The sequence below is a fragment of the Phyllostomus hastatus genome, unplaced genomic scaffold (genome assembly GCF_019186645.2).
Source record: "Phyllostomus hastatus isolate PE091 unplaced genomic scaffold, TTU_PhHast_1.1 phas_scaffold_21, whole genome shotgun sequence".
In the NCBI taxonomy this organism is placed as follows: Eukaryota; Metazoa; Chordata; class Mammalia; order Chiroptera; family Phyllostomidae; genus Phyllostomus; species Phyllostomus hastatus.
The window spans coordinates 38788221-38808300 of record NW_025334017.1 but is presented as its reverse complement, the minus strand read 5'-3'; the positions used below and the strand labels follow the sequence as shown (position 1 = coordinate 38808300).

Here is a 20080-nt window from a genome sequence, read left to right as displayed (position 1 = left end):
AATTTTTAAGTGCAAAGTGTCTTTAGAGAAAATATGTGTAAATATATATATATTTCTAAGCCAAACAGAGGAACAATAATTATTACATGAAGCACTGAGATCAGTTTAGTAACCTAAAGCACGCAAGCCACATTGTGGCAGTTAACATGTGGTCTCAACCTTGTAACTGAAGATCGGACGTTGAGGGCGCGGTTGCTCCTAGCACTGTCTATGAATCGCAGACCGCTGACCTGCAACTGCTGCCCTGTGGAAACTATGTAAGGAATATCTCCGTGAGAGCTCAGGATCCCAGCCTCTCCATGCGTCACACCTGACCCTAGACTCTCGCCCCGGGGAAAGGCCCAACAATGGGTCGCAGCTCCATCAGCACACACCTAAGACAGGCACTGCCAACAAAGTGTCTGACCACTTAGTCATCTTTGCTCCTACGAGTCCCCATCAGCTACAGAGTTAAATTCAGTATCCAGCTTCTTCCAACTCCCATCTGTTTTTTTTTTTCCAATAGTAAACCAACTGTTTACTGGGGAGATATGACCCATTTTCAACCCCAAAGCTATACCCAATGGTGTAAGAACAGAAACCAGACAGCATGTGGACATAGCTGAAAGCTGGCAAATGGGACACAACCTCCCTCTATTATCTCCCCCAAACCTGCGGACACCACCAGAAAAACAGTCAAAGAGACAGCAACAACTCTTCTACTCACTGATCAGCAGCCACCTGCACCATGCTACTCTGCGTCTCAGGAAAGAGACGGACAGGAGCCTAGGAGCTTTCTGTCACATCTCACACTTACTTTGCATTTCCTCCAAAAGAGGGGCACGGGAGACAGAGGACTGCAGGAGTGCCTGTGAGTAAGGGGCTTGAGGAGATAAGCACAGGGAACTCTCATGGAGGGAGCCACACCACACAGGGAGCCAACAGCACTGCTAGTACAGGGCCCCGCCTCCTTCAGTTCTGGGCTCTCCCTGTTCTTAAAGTGGCCGGTGAGCACCAAATGGTAGACTCAAATATAATTTAAGCAGCAAATAAACATTAGATAAATACTGCCAATCTCTACATAGATCTCAGCTTTGAAAAGTATGTAACTGGTATTTACTCGTATTCAACAAAGGACAAAAAACTGCCTTTGGCAAAACACCTGGAAGTTAATAATTACAGAAAGATTAGCAGCCAGGGCTTCCAAAGCAGCTCTCTTTTTCTGACACTGAATGCTTGGTCTATGCCATCATTTATTGTCGCTACAGTTAGTAAACAGCTAAGTACATTAAGTTTCTCTGAGCTTAACGTTCAGTTCTGTAACCCACAATTTTAACCTCAATCACGCATTAAAAGCAATAAATGTTACACAAACTCTGCTAACATAAATGACTGATTAATGTGAAAACAGCACGAGGTAAACAAGGCTTTCAAGAACACGGATTAAAAAGATATGTTTCCACTGTGAAAATGTTGACAATGACAACTATTTGTACAAGTGTGGCTAGAACCGTTAGCTTGTAACCACCAGGCCCTTTTACACTGTAAACTCAGAAACAGTGAAGCTGAGAGCGGCAGAGCTGACCATCATCTGCAAAGCGTCCCTGACATGTAGTCCCATCCCATTCCTCCTGGTTCAGGTCTGCGGCAAACTCACCTCCATAATCCCAATGTAATAGGAAAATGGTGTTATCCTCAGGCCCTTGACCATAATATCCGATAAATGGTAAGGGTACAGCATGAGATGGTCTCGACTATACTTTAGTAGCTCCTCATAGTATTTGCGCTCATCTCTCTTGATGTGTTTAACTGGGGAAAAGAAAGAAATTCACCAGTTTTTTTTTAGGTGTCTTATCCTTGCATGTAGTTATAAATGCAATCAGAAACACTTTACAACCCAATAGTTAATTTAGAAGTATATAGATTGGAAGAGAATGAATAAAGTAATCTAAATGGGAAAAAACAATTATACCATAAGAAACAGACTTCAAAAGATGTAAGTACTTTGGACAGATGAGTAGAGAAATAATTCTTACCAAATCAAAAGCAAAGTGAGCATAAAATGTATCTCAAAAAGGTATAAAACATTCAACCCTTACTATGTCACTTTGCAAGATAGCCAAACTGAATGGCAGTTTTCTATAAAATCAAGTCTATTTTTAAAAAGTATCTGTTGGTTTTTGTGATTTAAATGTAAAAAGACATCTGACTTCCATGGAATAAATTTTTAAAAAATGCCTATGTCTGAAATACTACGTTTAAAAAAGTAGCAAATGGGAGGGAAGACTAGAAGGACAAGGGAATAGACTAATCAAAGTAGCCTGAGGGAAAAAAAAAAAAAAGCAAACATTAAAACATGACCCTAACTATGTTTAAAAATTGTTCCAATTATCAAAGAAAGAGTTCTCGCTAAAGTTATATTATTTGGAAAATCTGTGGAGACAGAAACAAAACTCAAAGTCAAAAATTATTAAGAACTAATGTACTTCTTTTCTGGCATAGTTTCTTATCTAAAGTAAAAAGAGGGCATTTGAATCAAGATCAACATTCTATACATAAAACAAATCCATTGACAATACTCTCAAAAGAAAACTCTATTTGCTAATGCAAATTGTTAGGTGGGACAGGCCAGTATAGTTTCTTAAAAGTCTGTACGTGGAATAATTTCAGAACTACAACTTATGTCCTGAAGAGAGAGTTATGAAGATGGTAATTCAGCAACAGTCGATTCCACCCCGATGCAAACGCATCTCTACTCACCCAGGTTATTTCTGTACCGCAGCTGATTGCGGATACTGTACAGGACAACCTGCTTTTCGTATTCTCTCTGCGCATTTCCAAGACTCTAAAAAAATTTCAAATAGATTTAAATAGATTCAAACAGATTTAGCTTCTAAACTATAGTACCCCCCCTCCATAAAATTACAAGACCACAACCCCTAATTTTACCCTGAATTCTCTAATTCCCAGAACTGAATAAAGAAAACTTTCTTAAATATTATACTTTCTGCTATAGTTTTAGAGCAAAATTTCAATATGTTTATTTTCAGTCTAACCTTCTAAAAGGACTTAATAAAATTATCTAAAGTATTTAATATTAAATAAAAGAGCTGTTTGAGAGCATAATTTCACATAGGTTAACACAGTGCTAAGTTCTACTCATAAAGATTTTCCTCTTGACTGTCCCCAATTTATGAGTATTGGTTAAATGGATGGATGGTTTCTCACACCTACATTTATTTAAATTGAAAAACGGCAACTGAGGACAGAGCCCTGTCTGATAATTATTTATAGCTGAAGGATATGATGAAGATTTTTGGAGAATGCACATTTCAAACATACATCTCTAAATTTAAGATTACTTCTTTAAAACATCATCTTATGTTCTCTTAGAAAACATTTAAACCATTTTAGAATTCCAATATATTTTAATAATCAAAACGCTTCCTAGCTGTGCACGTAATGTTTTAAGCTCCAAGCTGGGCTCTCGTGAAAGCCAAGAACACGCCTGCCTGATTACAGTCAACATTACATCCAATGTGTTACCATAAACTTGATTTAACATGTGACTGCAGACCCCCTTCTAATTACTAGGTCTGATCTTTCAAACGTGCTATAAAATAAAATTAGACATCTTAGGAGACTAATGACATAAAGATCAGAGGTTTCAATTATTATAGTTCTTACTCATAGGTTTTGGAAAGCCAAGGTAAATGCCCATACACATCCTCTGCCCAAGGCAATCTTCCCGCAAAACAGATGAAACACCCATCTACATAAACTGGCAAATGCCTGGAACCACTGGTGGCTGCTGTTTTAAGGAAAAAGAGACGATGTGAAAAAACTAAAAATCTTTCTTCCTGCAACCAGATTATTTATCGCAGGTTAAACCAACTCACACTACTGTGGAAATGTATGTGCTTCTGTTATTTTTACCCATTTTAACATTACGAGTAGTTAGGGCTAAAATTCATTGTAGAGAAACTATTCTACCAGTCACTATGGAGCACCAAAGCTAGGGAAGTACTGAAGATATTTAGGGGATTCAAAATATTAAGGCTTTCTGTGAAACCTTTAAAGGGTTTCCTCTAGATCCAATGCTGTCTCTTTAAGTGATCTTACCAATTTTTTAAAATTTAATGTCACATTTGTACCTAATTTTAACTGCTCTGTGATTACTTTTAATAGCCATGACTAAGGTTTAGAAATATTTCTACTAGTAATAAAGGTCAGTCATTCATGTCAGACGTAATCGAATCATCCAGCTTTCTTCCATCATGCTACATTTAGCTTTGTGCAAGGAGGAGCAGAGGGAAAAAAATGGAAACAAAGAAAAGGACTGTGGTTCTCCCAGCTGTGCTCAGATATGCCACAAACCAAGGGTCCACCAAAGCCTCCATTCACACTTAACAAAAGAAACTTACTCCCTCAGGTGGAGGCTCTTTTTCTTTTTCCACGTCAAGATAAAATGCCACGTGGGCAGCCACTGACAACCAAGAATTCTGAGTTTCTTACATTTATCTTCCTACTGTCCTGTTTTCTTGAAATCCTAAAGCGAAGACATTTTCTCTGCTACACGATGCACTGCCAAACCTTAAATTTTTCATTTCCTACAACTCAGTCCCCAAGTTGGGAGAGGAGATGAGAGTAATATCCTTACACCACCGCCACCCCAAATTCCCAAATATAACTGCCCAGCACCAGTGGAAAACGGAATTTCACTCTCAGCCAAGCACAATGGGAGGAACCTGAAGGTCTGTCTATGATCAGAGAAACAAACGGTGCCCCCCATGTAGCCAGTACCACCACCTTCATATGCTTTTACACCACCTGCCATGGTACATGTTTACTCACTATCTTTCTTCACTAAAATGCAGGCTCCATGAAGAAAGGGTCTGTCTTGTACAAGACACTGCACCCAGCAGGTGTTCAATAACTGTGTTAAATGACTGAGTAAAATTAAACTCAAGCATTTGAGAGTTACCTCTCAACAACCGCAAATCACTTCTGTTGAAACGTCTGACAAACCTATCTTGTCATGAGGACAACGTCCATCGCCAAGTGCAAAGCCCCTTCAAAATCTGGCTCTGCTTTTTCAGCCTCCCCTGCTGCCGACCCCCACGCACTCACGAAGCCCCAGCCCCAAACAGGTCGCTGCGTCTACACCTCCCAACTCCTCTAGAAATGCGCTTCCACTCGTCCGAGCCTTTTCAAAGGCCTTTCCTTCTCCCTGGAAAATCGTTATCCCCTCTTATCTCTCATTCGTCCTTAAGACCCAGTGTAAAGGCCTCCTGTACACATCCTCGCGACACTCCCTGGACAGTGCCTTACTTCCTCCTCTGTGCGCCCACACACACGACAACCCAGGGACGCAAGAGCTGCTGTCACCTGTAACATACTCTTTTGCTTCTCGTCCCTCTCCACCATCCCGGAGTTCTGGAGGTCAGTGTGCTACATCTCCGTTTCGCAGGCGCCTAGCCCAGTGCAGGGCTGAATGGAGGCTTCGGGCAAAGGCGCCAGGGAGTCCAGTGTATGGTAACATCCCATCCTTTTTAGCCACGGCTCCATCCTGCCTCGGAGGCCCCAGAGCAGTCCCCTCCATATCCCTGGGCTGAGGGTCGGGTTTCCCGAGACCCCAGCTAGGGGGAGGGAGGGAGACAGCGGAGAGGAACCAGCCCCGGCCCCGCGGGCGCAGCCAGCAGGTGACGGCGGGAGGCGGGGACGGGGCCCCGGCTCCAGGTTGCGGCCTTACCTGCTTCACGTTGGCCGGCAACTTGCTCCAGGGGTAGTTGTGCCGGATGTGGAACTCCACGTCTATGTTCATGATGCCCGCAGCCCGGGCCGGCGGCGGCGCCCACGACCGCGGCTGGAACGACGCCTCCCGCCCGCCCGCCCGCCGCCGCCTGTCAGGGGAGCCCACGGGAGGCCCCGCGCCTCACGCTGCCGACGGGCCGGACAGCCCCATGGCCAGGGCTCCCGACGGCTCGGCGCGTCCCGGGCCACGGGGTACAGGAGCAGCGAACACAGGTTGCAGGGAAGCCACAACAGCTTCAAGTTTCTTCCTAGTTTCGCCCCGCCGGAAATGGCTTTGGGTCACGTCACTTCCGCTCGCTGGCGCGATGCCGGAGTGCAGGGGGCGGGGCTCCGGGTTGGCCTCCTGCCCCGCCCCCTACACTCCCGGGGCCGGACCACGAGGTAGAGGCCAAGGGTACTAGAGTAACCAACCGCCCCCTGCCCAAGTCCTCCGTCTCCCATCGTCACTCTCTGGATGAATTAAAATAGGCGCTTGAGTTTGCATTGCTGTTGTTGGACAACCCACTTTCCCCAAAATGTGACCTTAGCAGGCCCAAGAGCAGGCGATGATAGGAATGACTTGAGAAGGAGCCGTAGCTGACTTCAAAGAGTGCAAGAGTTTGAGGCCCTAAAGGGCTTCCGCAGAGCCAACCCCACACCCGTACCTCTGGGCACCACCACCATGCACGTTCCTAAGTCAGAGCTTTCACCCCAGTTGAGCGGGAAGCTGGGAGGCAGCAGAGCAAAGGTCTGGTGATCTTTTACCCCTTCCAGGTAGTAGCTGACTCGTGTGGAACAGAAACTTCAGGAGCTACTTCAAACAAAGATTCAAATTCTTAAAATACAGAGAGATTCGGGGAGCTGAAATTTTAAACAAGCTGGTGCTGACAAGCGGGGGAGGCCCACAGGGAGCCTAGGAGATAAAGAACCTTGCATGCAGCCTCGTGGTTACTGCTTTCTGCTACTCTAATCAGACAAACGCCTCCAAAGTCACTTTTTGAGGCAAAAAGCCAGCCTATCTTAATTTCAGTTCTAGTGAGATGTTTGGGAACAATTTCTTCCACAGTTTGTTGCACTGGCTCAGCAAACCCCTGACCATTGTTACTGCCAGCAAGCAGAGACAAGTTCAGGATTTTTGCAATGATTTTTCAGTGTTAAACAATGTTGGTTTTTTTTTTAATACACCAACACTTGTATACTCAGGAATTTTTATAACGTGCCTACTCCACATCTCAGCAGCTGGCTAGTCTGATGCACAGCAGGAACTCAACTCTGTCTGAGTCGAAACAAATGTGGCCCACGCTGCCCTGTGTAGATGTATTGGTCTTAGGTTATCCAACTAGAAGAGTCCACAACTAGGTGCTTTCAACCCTGTGGATTACAGACCCTCGTCATCGGAGCTAAAGGTAATAGAACTCTGACCAGGAGACCTTTATTCAACATACATTGATTACGTGCCTACTGGGCAAAAAGCCTTTGACTTGCAGTAGATTGTTATACCTCACATCCTGATGAAGGAATACCACTATCACTACTCTGCTTTAATGGAGAGGAAACGGGCTTGGCAGGGCTGCCCGACTTGCTCCCCAGATCACACAGGTGGCAGTGACGGAGCCAAACGGAAGCCCCCCGAGTTCTCTGATGCCAGAGCCATCCTTTTCATTCCCCGAATCAGGCTCCCACAGGGCTTTTCTGCCACCTATCACAATTCAGGCAATGTCCATTTAAAGTCAATGACATAAATGTCCTCCAAAAATAATTTTTAATAATTTTAAGGATAGAAGCCATATTCTCCCAAAGTCTACCTTTGATTTAATACAGTGTAAGTAACAACAAAAGTAAAAGTCAACATTATTTTAAAGTCCCTATAAATAATTATTTTGCCTTATTATAACAGTTGAGCAGGTGAATGCACGCTACATTCATCTCTTTCATCAACAAATCTTGAATAGAGTGTGGACACATCAAAAACTATGGAAGTAGACGGGAGGTGATGGAGATGGACACCCGCTGAATCAATAAGACAGAGACCTTTGAAAATTTGACCAGGAAAAGATTCTGACCCAGTAAGTAGAATAAAAAAAAAAGAACAGAAAAGACTCTAACTTAGTGAGTAGCTGAGAAAGGCAGAATTTGGAGGAGGAAATGGTAATGGGTCAGAGCTACATACTAGAAGATTCCAAACGATGAACCCTTCAGAGTAGGCTATGGTGACAGTTTGGCTTATGCACTACAACAGGGTGCTAATTGAAGTACTGATCTGCCTCATTTCCTCCAAGGTGACCTGTCTTTGAGAGGCTGGACACAAAGCAGTTCAGAGAAGCCACAGGTGGACCCAGGGCTCTGCTGGAGAGCTCAAGAACAGGACGGCTCCCTCCCGCACCGGGAGGCACCAGCAGCCACTGCAGGGCTCCACGCACAGCCCTCACTGTCACCGCACCTCCTGGGCAAACAGCAGTGACCACCCTTTCAGCTCCTTGGCTCAGGTCCCTGCTATTTCTGCTTCATTAGACCTTTGCTTTTCAAATTCCAGAGGGGTCAGAAACTGCAGAGGATTAAAAGTCTTTTCCCAGGAGCTTCCATGCAAATGAACTTTGTGGGTAAACAATGTGTTCAAAAATACCAGGGCCGTGAGATACAATCTTATCTGACTTTGCTAACTTGGACTAAGGAAAATTACCCAAATGGCTTGGGCAAGGTGCCCTTCAAAAAGACTACAGAACTGTTTCATTCCTGAAATTCCAAGAAAAAAAAAAGACAAAAACAAAAAACCAAATCCCAATATAGTGAGCAGAAACAACCTGAAAGTATGGAGCTTTCTGGTGATTTAATTTCACAGACTCCAGGATGTCACTTTGTATGTTATGTAGAATAACGACCCCCAATTGTCCATGCCTCAATTCCTGGAACCCGAGTCTATGTTACCTCACACGGCAAAAGGAACTTTTCCGATGTGATTCAGTCACGGTTCTCCAGATGGGGAGATTATCCTGGGGTCTCTGACTGAGCTCAATGGAATCACAGGGTCCTTCTGAAAGGGGGGCTGGAGGGCCAGAACCGAAGATGGACATGTGACAATGATGCAGAGGTCAGAGGGACTTAGGGCCACAGGCAAGGAATGTGGGCAGCTCCTTGGAGCTGGTGAAGGGAAGAGATTCGCCCCCAGAGCCTCCAAAAGGATCACCGCCCTGCCAACTCACTTTGGACTTCGGATCTCCAGAACTCTAAGATAATAAATGTGTACTGTTTTAAGCCACTAAGTTTGCAGTAATTTGTTACAGCAGCCATAGGAAATTAATATACTCCCCCAGCAATAAAATACTCCCAACACCCCAACAGCTGCTGCATTACACTTCATACTTCAATCGTTGTGATTTAAATGTAAATGCCCCTAGGAAGAATAATAGCTTTTTAGCCTTATAGGGTTTTTTGTTTTTGATTTTGTTTTTTAGTACATATGACCTCTCACATCCTTTTCTGAGAGTAAGTTTGAAACAGAAAGAGCTCGGGATTAAATGAGGCTAGAGAAGCACCTGTGCAGGAGGAAATGGCATCTAGAGAAAAAGGCGAAGAAGCCACTAGAAACATTTTCTATTTCATGATTTTGCCTGGGCTTGACCTTGGCCTTGGGTTTCCCTAATACATATATATGCATTGCTCTGTCTTAGGAACCAGTTCATCATCCCTTGATGCTCAATACCGTGGCCTGCCTTGTTCCCACCCAATGGCTTTTGCACTTGCTATTCCTTTGGCCTTGAATGCAGGCTTTCCCCCTGGACCTTTGCATAGCAGGCTTCCTCCAACCCACCCAGTGTCACTTCAGGTGGCCTTCTCCAGCTCCTCTGTCCAGCCTGCCCACTTCTCTCCCTCCTCCCTGACACATTACCTTTGTTATTGCCTTTGTTGCAAGGAGTCACCTTCTGACCTTATCCTATTTGGCTTCCTGCTTACTGCCTATGAATATAATCTCCATGGAGGAAAGGACCTAGTCCGTCTCATTCATCAGTCTGTCTCCAGTACTTAGAGCCGTGCCTCGAACACAGTAAGTGCTCAATAAATACCACCGACTGTATGGAATGGGTGAAGCAATTATGTGACACCTGAGCTCTCCAATGTCACCTTCTCAGCTAAGTCTTCTCTGACCACCTTATTCACAGCTGTAGCACATCTCCAGCCATCCTCGGCTGCCTCCCTTGCATTATTTTTCTTCATAGCACTTACTGCCATCTTATGTATTTAATAATTTGCACAGTTTTAGAACTATTTCCCTCTCCCATTACACTGGAAGTGCCCCGAAGGTAGGGGCTTTTGTCTGTTTTGTTCTCTGCTTTGTCCTCAGGCTTAGCGCAAGACATAGTAGTCCCTCAATAAACACTGAATGAAGGAAAGGATGGAGTGTACGGAGCAGAATTCTCATAAAAACCCAGATTTGGGAATTCTCTTGAAAATGTGGAAAATCCCACAGCATTAGACCCCCTTCCCAGAGGACAGGAGCTGATAAAGGCCACCTGGCTAAGGCACAACAGGGACTCTCTCAGGGGCCACGTTCTCCTGCCCATTATGGACACGGTCTGTTGTGAAAAACACCCTACCTGTGCTAGGTGGGATAGGTAGTAAACTGAGGCAGGGAGGAGGAGGGAGACACATATAACCCACTGCCTCAGTAGTCCTGAGCCTGGCCCGATAATATCTCCAGGTGTTCCAGCATCAGAAGGAACACCATGCTAACACGGGGGGAGGGAAGTCCTTGAAATTCTATGTATCATTTCCACTCTCTGGGAAAGAAAGCCTTGAAACTGTGTATTCATCCCGAGGCCTAGAAGGGAGAAGAGGAGGGGGCCCACAGTCCCCACCCAAAGAAGAAGCCCATAAAACAACTTTGGTTAATTGCCTGCCTCTGGTCTCTATCTGTTTTATGAGGGAGTCCCCTAGTGGGTATAGGAAAAGCCCATAAATAACTTTGGGTAACTCGCTCAACTTTAATTAACTGCCTCCTCTCATGTATCTGTTTCACAACAGGATGAACAAATAGAGTCTGGAGCAAGGTAAGGATTCGAGCTAACAGACCCCCGCACATACCTATGTTTGGGTAGTCAGTCCCCCCGGAAAGCTGGTACTATCTTTATCCATTGATCAATATGTCATTTCTTCACCTCGTCCTGACAATTATGCTCTTGTCACCCCTGCTCTTGCTGCCCTTGTTTTTTGTCACCTGGGCCCTTGCCTTTCACCCCCAGCCCAGCAAGGCCTGGTCTCTTCCCTGAGAAGCATCACCAGTAAACCCTGCTTGCACGCTAATGGACTTGCTGATCTGTAACTCTTTGCCGCGTCGGCAAGAAGAACTGGGTTTCTCCTGTAACACTTGCACTTCGTTTAGCTGGAGTGGAGACATATTTCTGTACCCTAGTCTCTGCTGAAAGTAAAGGAAATGAAAGCCAGACCAGAAGACCGAGCTTCTCGTCCAATCTTGCATTATACTCTTCAGAAATATGTTTACAGTTCCCAAAGTACACCATACTGTTTAAGCTCTTTGGGGTTTTACATACAGAATGCTCCTCTCTGAGGTGCCTTTTCCTCCTTCTCTACCTGGAAAACGTCTCATCCCGAATCCATGACTGGAATACTGAAGAATCAGGAGGTGAGCATGGAGAGGTGAGGAGGGGAAAGGTCGTGTGGGATCATATTTTCTCCAGTAAGGAGTTTCCAGGATTTTTTTTCCCTGCAGATTGTGGAAAACAACTAAAGAGGTGCAAGTCTGTTTTCAAGAGAGGTTGAGAGATCCTCTTGCCATAGAGCCTATTAAAGATTAATATTATACACTTATGTATACGGTATAGAATGTCATATTTCTGCCATCTGAAGCCAGTCTGTGTTTAGAATACTTGTGGTCTGATGTGGAAATGGACTTGCCAATATTAAGCCACGGGTCATCCCCACTCAAAAGCAGAACTGTAATTCTTAGGGTGCCCACTAGGGGCCGATCTCACACAACATTTTGTTACCCAAAACCTGCAAGCTCTAGCTTTCCTCATCTCTGACTACTGATTTTTATCCAAACCATCCTCTCAGGCCTGAAAGTCCTTGAAATTCTTTCTCTAATTTGTCTCCAGTGTCTGCTAGGGCCAAGTGCGGTCGATTCTTCCTTGGAAATTGAAGCATTTAGGACTGCTGGGTTGTGGTCCAGCTGAGGTTTGCACAACCTTAGGGTCGTCGTTGAGCTTGAAGTTGCGTGCCTCTTGGTAGCTCAGGTAGGCGGGGCAAGTCAGCCAGGTGCAAAGCATGAGTTATCCTTACTTGAATATACAGGGTCCTGCAGAAGTAACGCCTGCTGGAGTGTGGTTGGTAGGGTGTGTGAATGTCTCACACGAGATGGACAGCAATCTGAACATTTCACCTAAAATGTCATATGGTGTGCCTGGGTGTGACATTGTTATGTTACAGAATTACATGTTTGTGATTTTGTAATAAAAAAGGGGCATTATTTGTGCTGGACTCTGTATTTTCACAGTATCCCTGGTAAGAAGTAAAATCACATTTTGAGTGAATGGGACTTGTTAATTCTAGTGAGGTACTTAATTTTAATTTTTTAAATGAGATTGGACTCGCTGAAATAATAAACAGAGGAAAGGAACGGTGTACAAAAGCCAACAGAAGTGAGGAGGCAGCTGGAGAGTTCCTGTATTTTTTCTCCATTACTTCATTAAATGAGTTAATTTAAGTAAGTGGGTAAGATACACAATAAAAATCTTAATGCCAGTTTTTTTTGTGAAAAATTGGGGAGCAGGTAGTCCTAGGAGCACGAGATCCCTTGAGAAGATTTTTAAACTACCAATATCCAGGCCTCACACCAGAGCGATGATATCAGAATCCCTCAGTTGGAGCCCAAGTATGCATATTTTTAAAAAATATCCCTAGGTGACTCAAGGTACGCCAAGAGCTAACAACCATTTATCAGACTTCTTTAGGCTTCAGGAACTCAATAGCATTTGTTGAAATGAATCTGCAAAATGAGGAGTTTGAACAAAGATGAATTCTAACGTGCATTCCAATTCTACAATGATAATTACATAGCCAACTATAATACTTTTTTGCATATGCAAAACAGTTCCCCCAATCTAAGCTTTTTCATACAAGAATTAAAGCAGGCACCTGTTCAACATTCATGCCAGGGGTGTCCAGCCTTCTGGCGTCTCTGGGCCACACTGGAGGAAGAGTTGTTTTGGGTCTCACGTCAAATACATTGTGACACGTAATCACAAAAACATCTCATAATGTTTTAAGTAAATTCATGATTTTGTGTTGGGCCGCATGCATAGCCATCTTGGGCTGCCTGTGGCCCGTGGGCTGCAGGTTGGACACCCCTGAAGGAAATAATTTCTTCGCCCCTTGATAACCGTTGGGAGAGCCATGAGATAAATAAATAAAGAATTACACACCATTGGACTAATATGGAAATTATCTGAGTTCGTGTTGTACACATGGCATGGGGCCATCTCAGATCTTTTTAGCTTATTTGGGTGTATTGTCACAGTGGCTTAGAACTTGGCTGAAACGAAATCTTTTTGTTTTCTTCTGCATTATGTCATTCAAACTTTACACCTTTAGCAACACGTAATCTCTTAACTGTCTAACAAGAAAAACAAGTTTGTCTGCTAGAGTAAACGTGACCCAGAATTCAATTCGGGCACAGTAGGACCGGGTCACGACCTTTTTCAATGAAATCTGAGTGAGAGAGAGGATGCTTTCTTGGCAACATCACAGCTGGTTCTGGGAAAAGGGTAAGTTGGCCCTTTCTTGGCCTGGGTCTGTGTAAGCATTGGTTCCCTTGCTGTATAGACATGTGAAGTTCTCTTTTTTTTTTTCAGAATTTGGGAAGATTAAGTCAAATGTCACTAGGGGCATATCTTTTTAGAATTTGTATTGCTTTAATGCATAGTAATTTTTGGTTGTTGTTGTTGCTGTTTTCTTTCAAAGAGTATAAAAAGCCAATTGAATTGTGTAGCCAACTGAATTGTATAATGGTAAAAGGACCAGGAAATCAAAGTCAGGAAAAAATTAATCAAAAAACTAGCATGACCCATTTGCCTTTGAGAAGATAATTATTAAGAACAAAGGCAAAGAGCCCTGTCTGGTGTGGCTCAGTGGATTGAGTGCCGGCCTGTGAACCAACGAGTCACCGGTTCGCTTCCCAGTCAGAGCACAGTCTGGGATGCAAACCAGGTCCCCAGTTGGGGGCGCACAAGAGGCAACCACACACTGTTTCTCTTTGTCTCTTTCTCCCTCCCTTCCCCTCTCTCTGGAAATAAATAAAATATTTTTTAAAAAAAGAAAGGAAGAAACAAACAAAGGCAAAGAGAAAGTCAAAGTTCGCCTTTTGAAATAAAAAGTAGGATCTTTTAGTCTGAGTAAAACATAGTCTTGAAAGCCAGGCTTTGTTGAGAAAGGGTTTTCTGAACTATTTTAGTTCCCACTGGCACATTGTAAGGAGAAACAGAGGAGGAAGATGGAATCTTCAAGGTGGGGTATTTGCTAAATAGAAACTATTGATCTGATGAGATGACTGTGTTTAAACAGGAAGAGCCAAATTAAGAGTATTTTGATTGGTAAGAGCAAGGCCCCACTCCCCACCTCACCCCCTACACACACACACACACACACACACACACACACACACCGCCCAGCAGGGGATCAGAAACAAAACAGCTATAATTTTCTTGGTTTCTGTGAACAGTCATGTGTGAACATTTTCAACCCCGAACAACTGCCAGCGTTAATCTGAGCTAAGACGTATTTCGTGCACATGGGAGGCAAGGAGCAGGGCTGAAGGGCAGGGACAGTCCGCTGCGTTCCTCCTAAGAGAGCACCAGTACCCACAGAGTACCGTCCCTGGGCAGCAAGCCCTGGGTAGCAGGGCCTGTCCAGAGGGGAAGGCCGACAGCGCCCATGGGCTACTCAGAAAGAAGAATCACTAAGGGGTGACCCAAGCTGTGACTTACTAAAGGGCCTGTATCTGAAGGGAACTGTGAATCCATTGAAGGGCTGAAGTCCCTGTGGAATTGTTTTAAGCAGATAACTCTGACCCTAGCTACAAAGGTGTAGGTGTTTCATGGACTCCATCGATGAAACCAACACGAAAGATTGTGATTAATTCCCAAATGCAAAAGAAGCTCAAAGCAGGTATCATTCTGGATTCCAGAAAAACCCGGAGGAAATTCTCCCCCTCTGGAAATGGGGAAGACGCCGGAAGACTCAACACCTGGATCCCGCCATGCTCCCGATTCTTACAGCCCAATGACAGAAATTGAGTTAGCACCCGGTTTTGTCCTGCTGCCAAATATTGATTTCTGATTCTAGAGAAGGATTAATTGAACAAAAGGATATATTCTTTCGACAAAAATGTGCTAAGTGGTTTTCTGTGTGCAAGGTCCTAGGCTAAGTAGCTGGTGATACAGAAATGACTAAAGCATGATCTTTGCCCTTCAATGATGTACAGTCTAGTGGGGTCGAGACTCCAGATACTTACTCCAGGGGAACACTGAATATGATGGTGGGTCCAAGATGATGTGTGGGTCTGGTGGAAGGAAGTGGCTCTTCTGATTAAGCATTCTGGACGCAATCGTGGAGCAGGTGGGGTTCTCGAGGGGCACTAGTACTTGGGTAGACGTGAAGGGGTTGAGAGGGAAGGTGTTTTCACTGGCAGAGAATGGCATGACAAGACGCCATCGGGGCCAGGTAGGGCTAAAATAAAAAGGATAAGCTAACGCTCTTGCTAGAGTCTGAGGTCAGCAATTTAATGACCAAAAGTCCCACCTGACAGGTGACTTGTCCTTTGGTAGCTCTTCAGTGTCTTATGATGTATTAATATATCACAATCATAATATTGATCTTTGTAATTAAAATCCTAACATATTTAAATACAGAGAATGGACTTAGTTTATTTTATATAGAACCCCAACAGAAATTATTGATATGACTAATACACCAAGTCAAGGAAAAGATATGTGGACTGTTTAGATATTTAAACAGATCGAGGTCACTTGTAGTTTCTCACCAAGTGTATGGCCACTGGATTCTTGAAAAAAATAAGAAGCTGGTTGTTCATTTCATAAACCACAAAGTTACAGATTTACATTTGCACTAAAATCCAATAGCTGGTGCAAGCTGGTACCGTGTACTTACTTCTGAAATGAGAAGCCAGACACACCTGCTGTTAGCAAATAATGACAGGACATTGTGAAAGTACATCCTGGAAAACATACCGGAGACGCTTAGTCACGTCGATTCATCACGCTGGGATTGTGTGGGTGCTCCTCTGAGAACTCCGAGATGCTTCACAATTCTCTAGACCAGGTACTCTCAACGGGGGGCAGTTTGGCCCCCAAAGGACATTTAGCAATGCCTGAAGACATCTGGGGTTGTCACAGCTGAACAAGGTTGTGAAGGCCACCAGCATCTTGTCAACAGAGGCCAGGAACGCTGTCCTAAAATGCAGAGGACAGCCCCTCCTTCCCCCCAAAAAGAATTACCTGGCCCAAAATGTCAATAGTAGTGCCGAGGTTGAGATCTCTCCTCAAAATGAAAACCACTCGCCATAAAAGTGGGTTCTCTAAGAGCGTTCATCTCCAACTTTCTGACTCCAACTCCCAAATCGGTTCTGAAGGTTTTCTGTACAATCGCCATACAGAGACCCACGTCCACCCTAATTATGCAGCTGTCAGGTAGAGAGCAGCGGCCCGAATTAAAGTCCCCATGTGACCACTTACTAAGGGGCCTCTGGTTGTTTAACCACTTCGTGCCTTACCCCCATCTGTAGAACTGGGCAAATAACAGTAACTATCTCACAAGGTTGATGAGATGTTTGAGCAAACAAACGTGTCAAGTGCTTAAAAAATGGCCCATAGAATTAAATCAATGTAAACGTATTACTACTACTTAGCATAAAGAGAAATTTAATAATTTGCATTTATCTAGATCAATTTCCAAAAGTTCAGGAATTTCAATAATTTTATTTCCAAGTATCATCTAAACTACTATTTAGTTGAGATTTTTCTTAAAATTGTCATACTTCACACTCTTTATAAACTTTTTGTGTCCATAGTTTTTTTTTAACCTTATCCAAGGACAGGCCTATTGATTTTAGAGAGAGGAGAAGGGAGGGGGAGAAACATCAATGTGAGAGAGAAACATCGATCACTTGTCTCTCGTATGTACCCTGACTGGGAATCAAACCTGCAACCCAGGCAAAGAACCTGCAACCCAGGCAGGTGCCCTGGCTGGGAATTGTACCCATAACCTTTTGGTTTATGGGTTGCTGCTCCAACCAATTGATCCACACTGGACAGGGATTTCCTTTACAGATTTGATGCCTTATTTGTATTTTTCTAAATCATAAAATGATGCAATGCTATCAAAGCAAGGTTGTTTGAAATCATCTCACGTGCCCCCTTGGTAGATGTGCCACAGTGTGATAGCCACCCCCGTCTAGTGGATTTTTGTCACTCACTTGTCTACTCAACATCTAAACATTGTATCAATCCTGCTGGAGGCAGAGTCCCTATCCAATCAAAGAAGCCATAAATGCCACAGACACTCTTTCCCTGCTGCTTTTGCAGCTGAGCCATGAGTATGTGACCTCGATTTCACCAATCAGACACGCTCATGCCTGACCCTGACTCAGGAGCCGGTGACCAGAAGAAGCTGGCACTGTGTCCATCACCTCAGTCTCCACAAGCTGAGCTCCTGTGGCTACAGAGACATCCAGCCTCGGGAGGCTGAGGGGGCAGAGATTTTCTCACTGGTCCACGATTGCCCTTTATCAAGTAAAGCCCCGTAATTGCCAATTCAAATGCTAGCGGGACTAGGCAAGTCATGCAACTGAGTGACTCGACCCAGGTCAGGGGGTAGTGGTGACTGTGGGAACACCAGCGCTCACCCTTCATCTAAAGCGTGCCCAGGTCCCGCCATTCATTTTCATTGGGGGCTGGGTCGGGGGGCTGGTGCATAAGCCCTGTACTACCAACACTGATTTTTCAAGTGAAACAGGAATTCCCAGTTTTACGTGAAATTGATGCATAACCAACTCAAACAAACAGGTGAAAACCCACTGTGGGGGCGACATTGATGGGCAGGTGCCTGCAGCCCTCAGGCCACCTGTGTGCCGACGGCAGGGCGCTCCTAAATCCTCGCACCTCTTACCCACTCCCCAGTGGAAGGTTCCATTGAGAGAAAAGTTAAAGCAGTCTTCTTACTAATGTTCAACCAAGAATATTAAGTAATAATATCATTAGCAATTTTAACATTATTAAGTAATAATAGGTCATCAAAATATTAGTAAGACTTCAAGACTTCCATATTTTTAAAAATATTTTCTTTTCTTTTATTTATTTATTTTTAGAGAGAGGGGGAGGGAGAAAGAGAGGGAGAGAAACATCAGTGTGTGGTTGCCTTTCGCGTGGCCGGCACTGGGGATCTGGCCCACAACCCAGGCATGTGCCCTGACTGGGAATCGAACCAGTGACCCTTTGGTTTACAGGCCATACTCAATCCACTGAGCTACACCAGCCAGGCAACTTCCACATTTCTTATTAGCCTTCCAAATAGAAGCCTTATTCCCTGAAGAAGTTTCATGTCTCTGTACTTTTGCTCATATTGTTTCATCTTCCTTTGTTGACCCCCCGCCCTTTGCCCAACTACTGTTCCTTCTAAACCCTATTCAAGGGTCACTTCCTTCTGGAAGCCCTTCATGATTTCCTCTTCCTCCTTCCCACTCATCTACCTTGGGTTAAGGTACCACATGGCACCCAAACATTTTAAAAAAAAAACAGTATCTTAGCCCTAATTCTCTAAAAAACAGATGGATAAAGCTGGCATGCTAACACTTTATTTATCTGGGGATACAATCCTATGGCAGCAAGAGTGAGGGGGAAACAGTATGATTCAGGAAAGGATAAAAAGCAAATAACCCTGGCTGGTGTAGGTCAGTGGATTGAGCGTGGGCTGCAAATCAAAGTGTCGCAGGTTCGATTCCCAGTCAGGGCACATGCCTGGGTTATAGGCCACGGCCCCCAGCCACCGCACATTGATGTTTCTCTCTCTTTTTCTCCCTCCCTTCCCTCTCTAAAAATAAATAAATAAAATCTTTTAAAAAGTTTTAAAAAAAGAAAAATACAAAAAAGCAAATAAAAGACACTGCATTCCTGAACAGGCCACAGCTTCTCATGAAAACAGTTCATTGCTTTGTCCTGCGTGACACCCCTTAAGAGGCAGCATGGAGCTCCTGCTACTCAAACCAGTTCTGTGCGGGTAGGAGGAGTGAGGACTCTGTTGGCCCCTTCCTGTCTTCAACCTCCCCCTGAAAATCGGAGCTATGGGAGAGGGGCCCCCCAGGACCAGGATGGGTGTCCAGGCACACACGGGCCTGACTGCAGGCCGGCCTCCACCTTGGAGACGTACGAGATGGTGCAGGCCTGACTTCTGGGCAATGGCACCATTGATGACACCAATAATGCCGTCGCCATTTACATCTTCGGCGTTTCCGTGGTGCTCAGCACACAGTAGGGAGGCAGGTGAGTTTGGTTTAGCTCTGCAGGCTTTACAAAACATCTAGGGTTGCCAAGTGGAGTGAAGCACAGAAGTGGGTGATGATAACCTTGAAATGTCAACCCCATTTTCAACTCATTCCTGCAGCTTTAACAAAACTGTATGTATTAGTCAGGGTTCTCTGGAGAAAGAGAACGGATGTGTGTGTAGGTTTACATTATAGGAATTCGGTCACGCAGCCTGGAGGCCACGATGTCCCCCAGTCTGTCCTCCGCAAGCCAGAGAACCAGGAGAGCTGGTGGTCTGATTCTGTCCAGGTCTACAGGCCTGAGAACCAGAACTCCGATACCCAAGAGCAGGAGGCGGACATCCCAGCTCAAGAAGATAGAGCCGGATTGGCCCTTCCTCCTCCTCTTTTGCTCTGTCCAGACCCTCAACAGATTGGATGATGCCCCTCCCCCATCAGTGAGGGCGTACCTTCTCTTTACTCCTGTGTACTGGTCAAATGCTAATCTCTCCTGGAAACACCCTCCCAGGTACACCCAGAAGTAATGTTTTACCAGCTTCTGGGCATCCCTGAGCCCAGTCAAGCTGACACATAAAACTAGCTAGCATACTCAGCAACCCAAGGCACACTGATTTCTGGCTTCCTCTCCCTTCCCACCCGCCTCTGGCCTCTCAGACACTTAGGTTCTCTTCGGTACCACAGGACAAAATCTTGGGTGGTTGCTCCAGACAAAATTCCACCTAATTAAAAACTCGACAGTGC

General features: G+C 44.6%; 1 protein-coding gene across 3 annotated transcripts in view; it reads right to left on the bottom strand.

The window, feature by feature from the left end:
* FAM91A1 (family with sequence similarity 91 member A1) overlaps window positions 1-6049 on the bottom strand; it is a 41208-nt gene extending 35159 nt beyond the window's left edge. The window contains exons 1-4 of one of the 3 annotated variants that reach the window (XM_045861061.1): window positions 5732-6049; window positions 3667-3790; window positions 2740-2824; window positions 1637-1788 (exon numbers count right to left, since the gene is read on the bottom strand). In XM_045861061.1, the coding sequence (XP_045717017.1) occupies window positions 1637-1720 (84 nt within the window). In that variant the 5' untranslated portion in view covers window positions 1721-1788; window positions 2740-2824; window positions 3667-3790; window positions 5732-6049. Of the gene's footprint in view, window positions 1-796; window positions 893-1636; window positions 1789-2739; window positions 2825-3666; window positions 3791-5731 lie in introns of those variants that run through there. The other 2 variants (XM_045861059.1, XM_045861060.1) reach the window with 2 other exon arrangements.
* Window positions 6050-20080: the final 14031 nt, after the last annotated feature.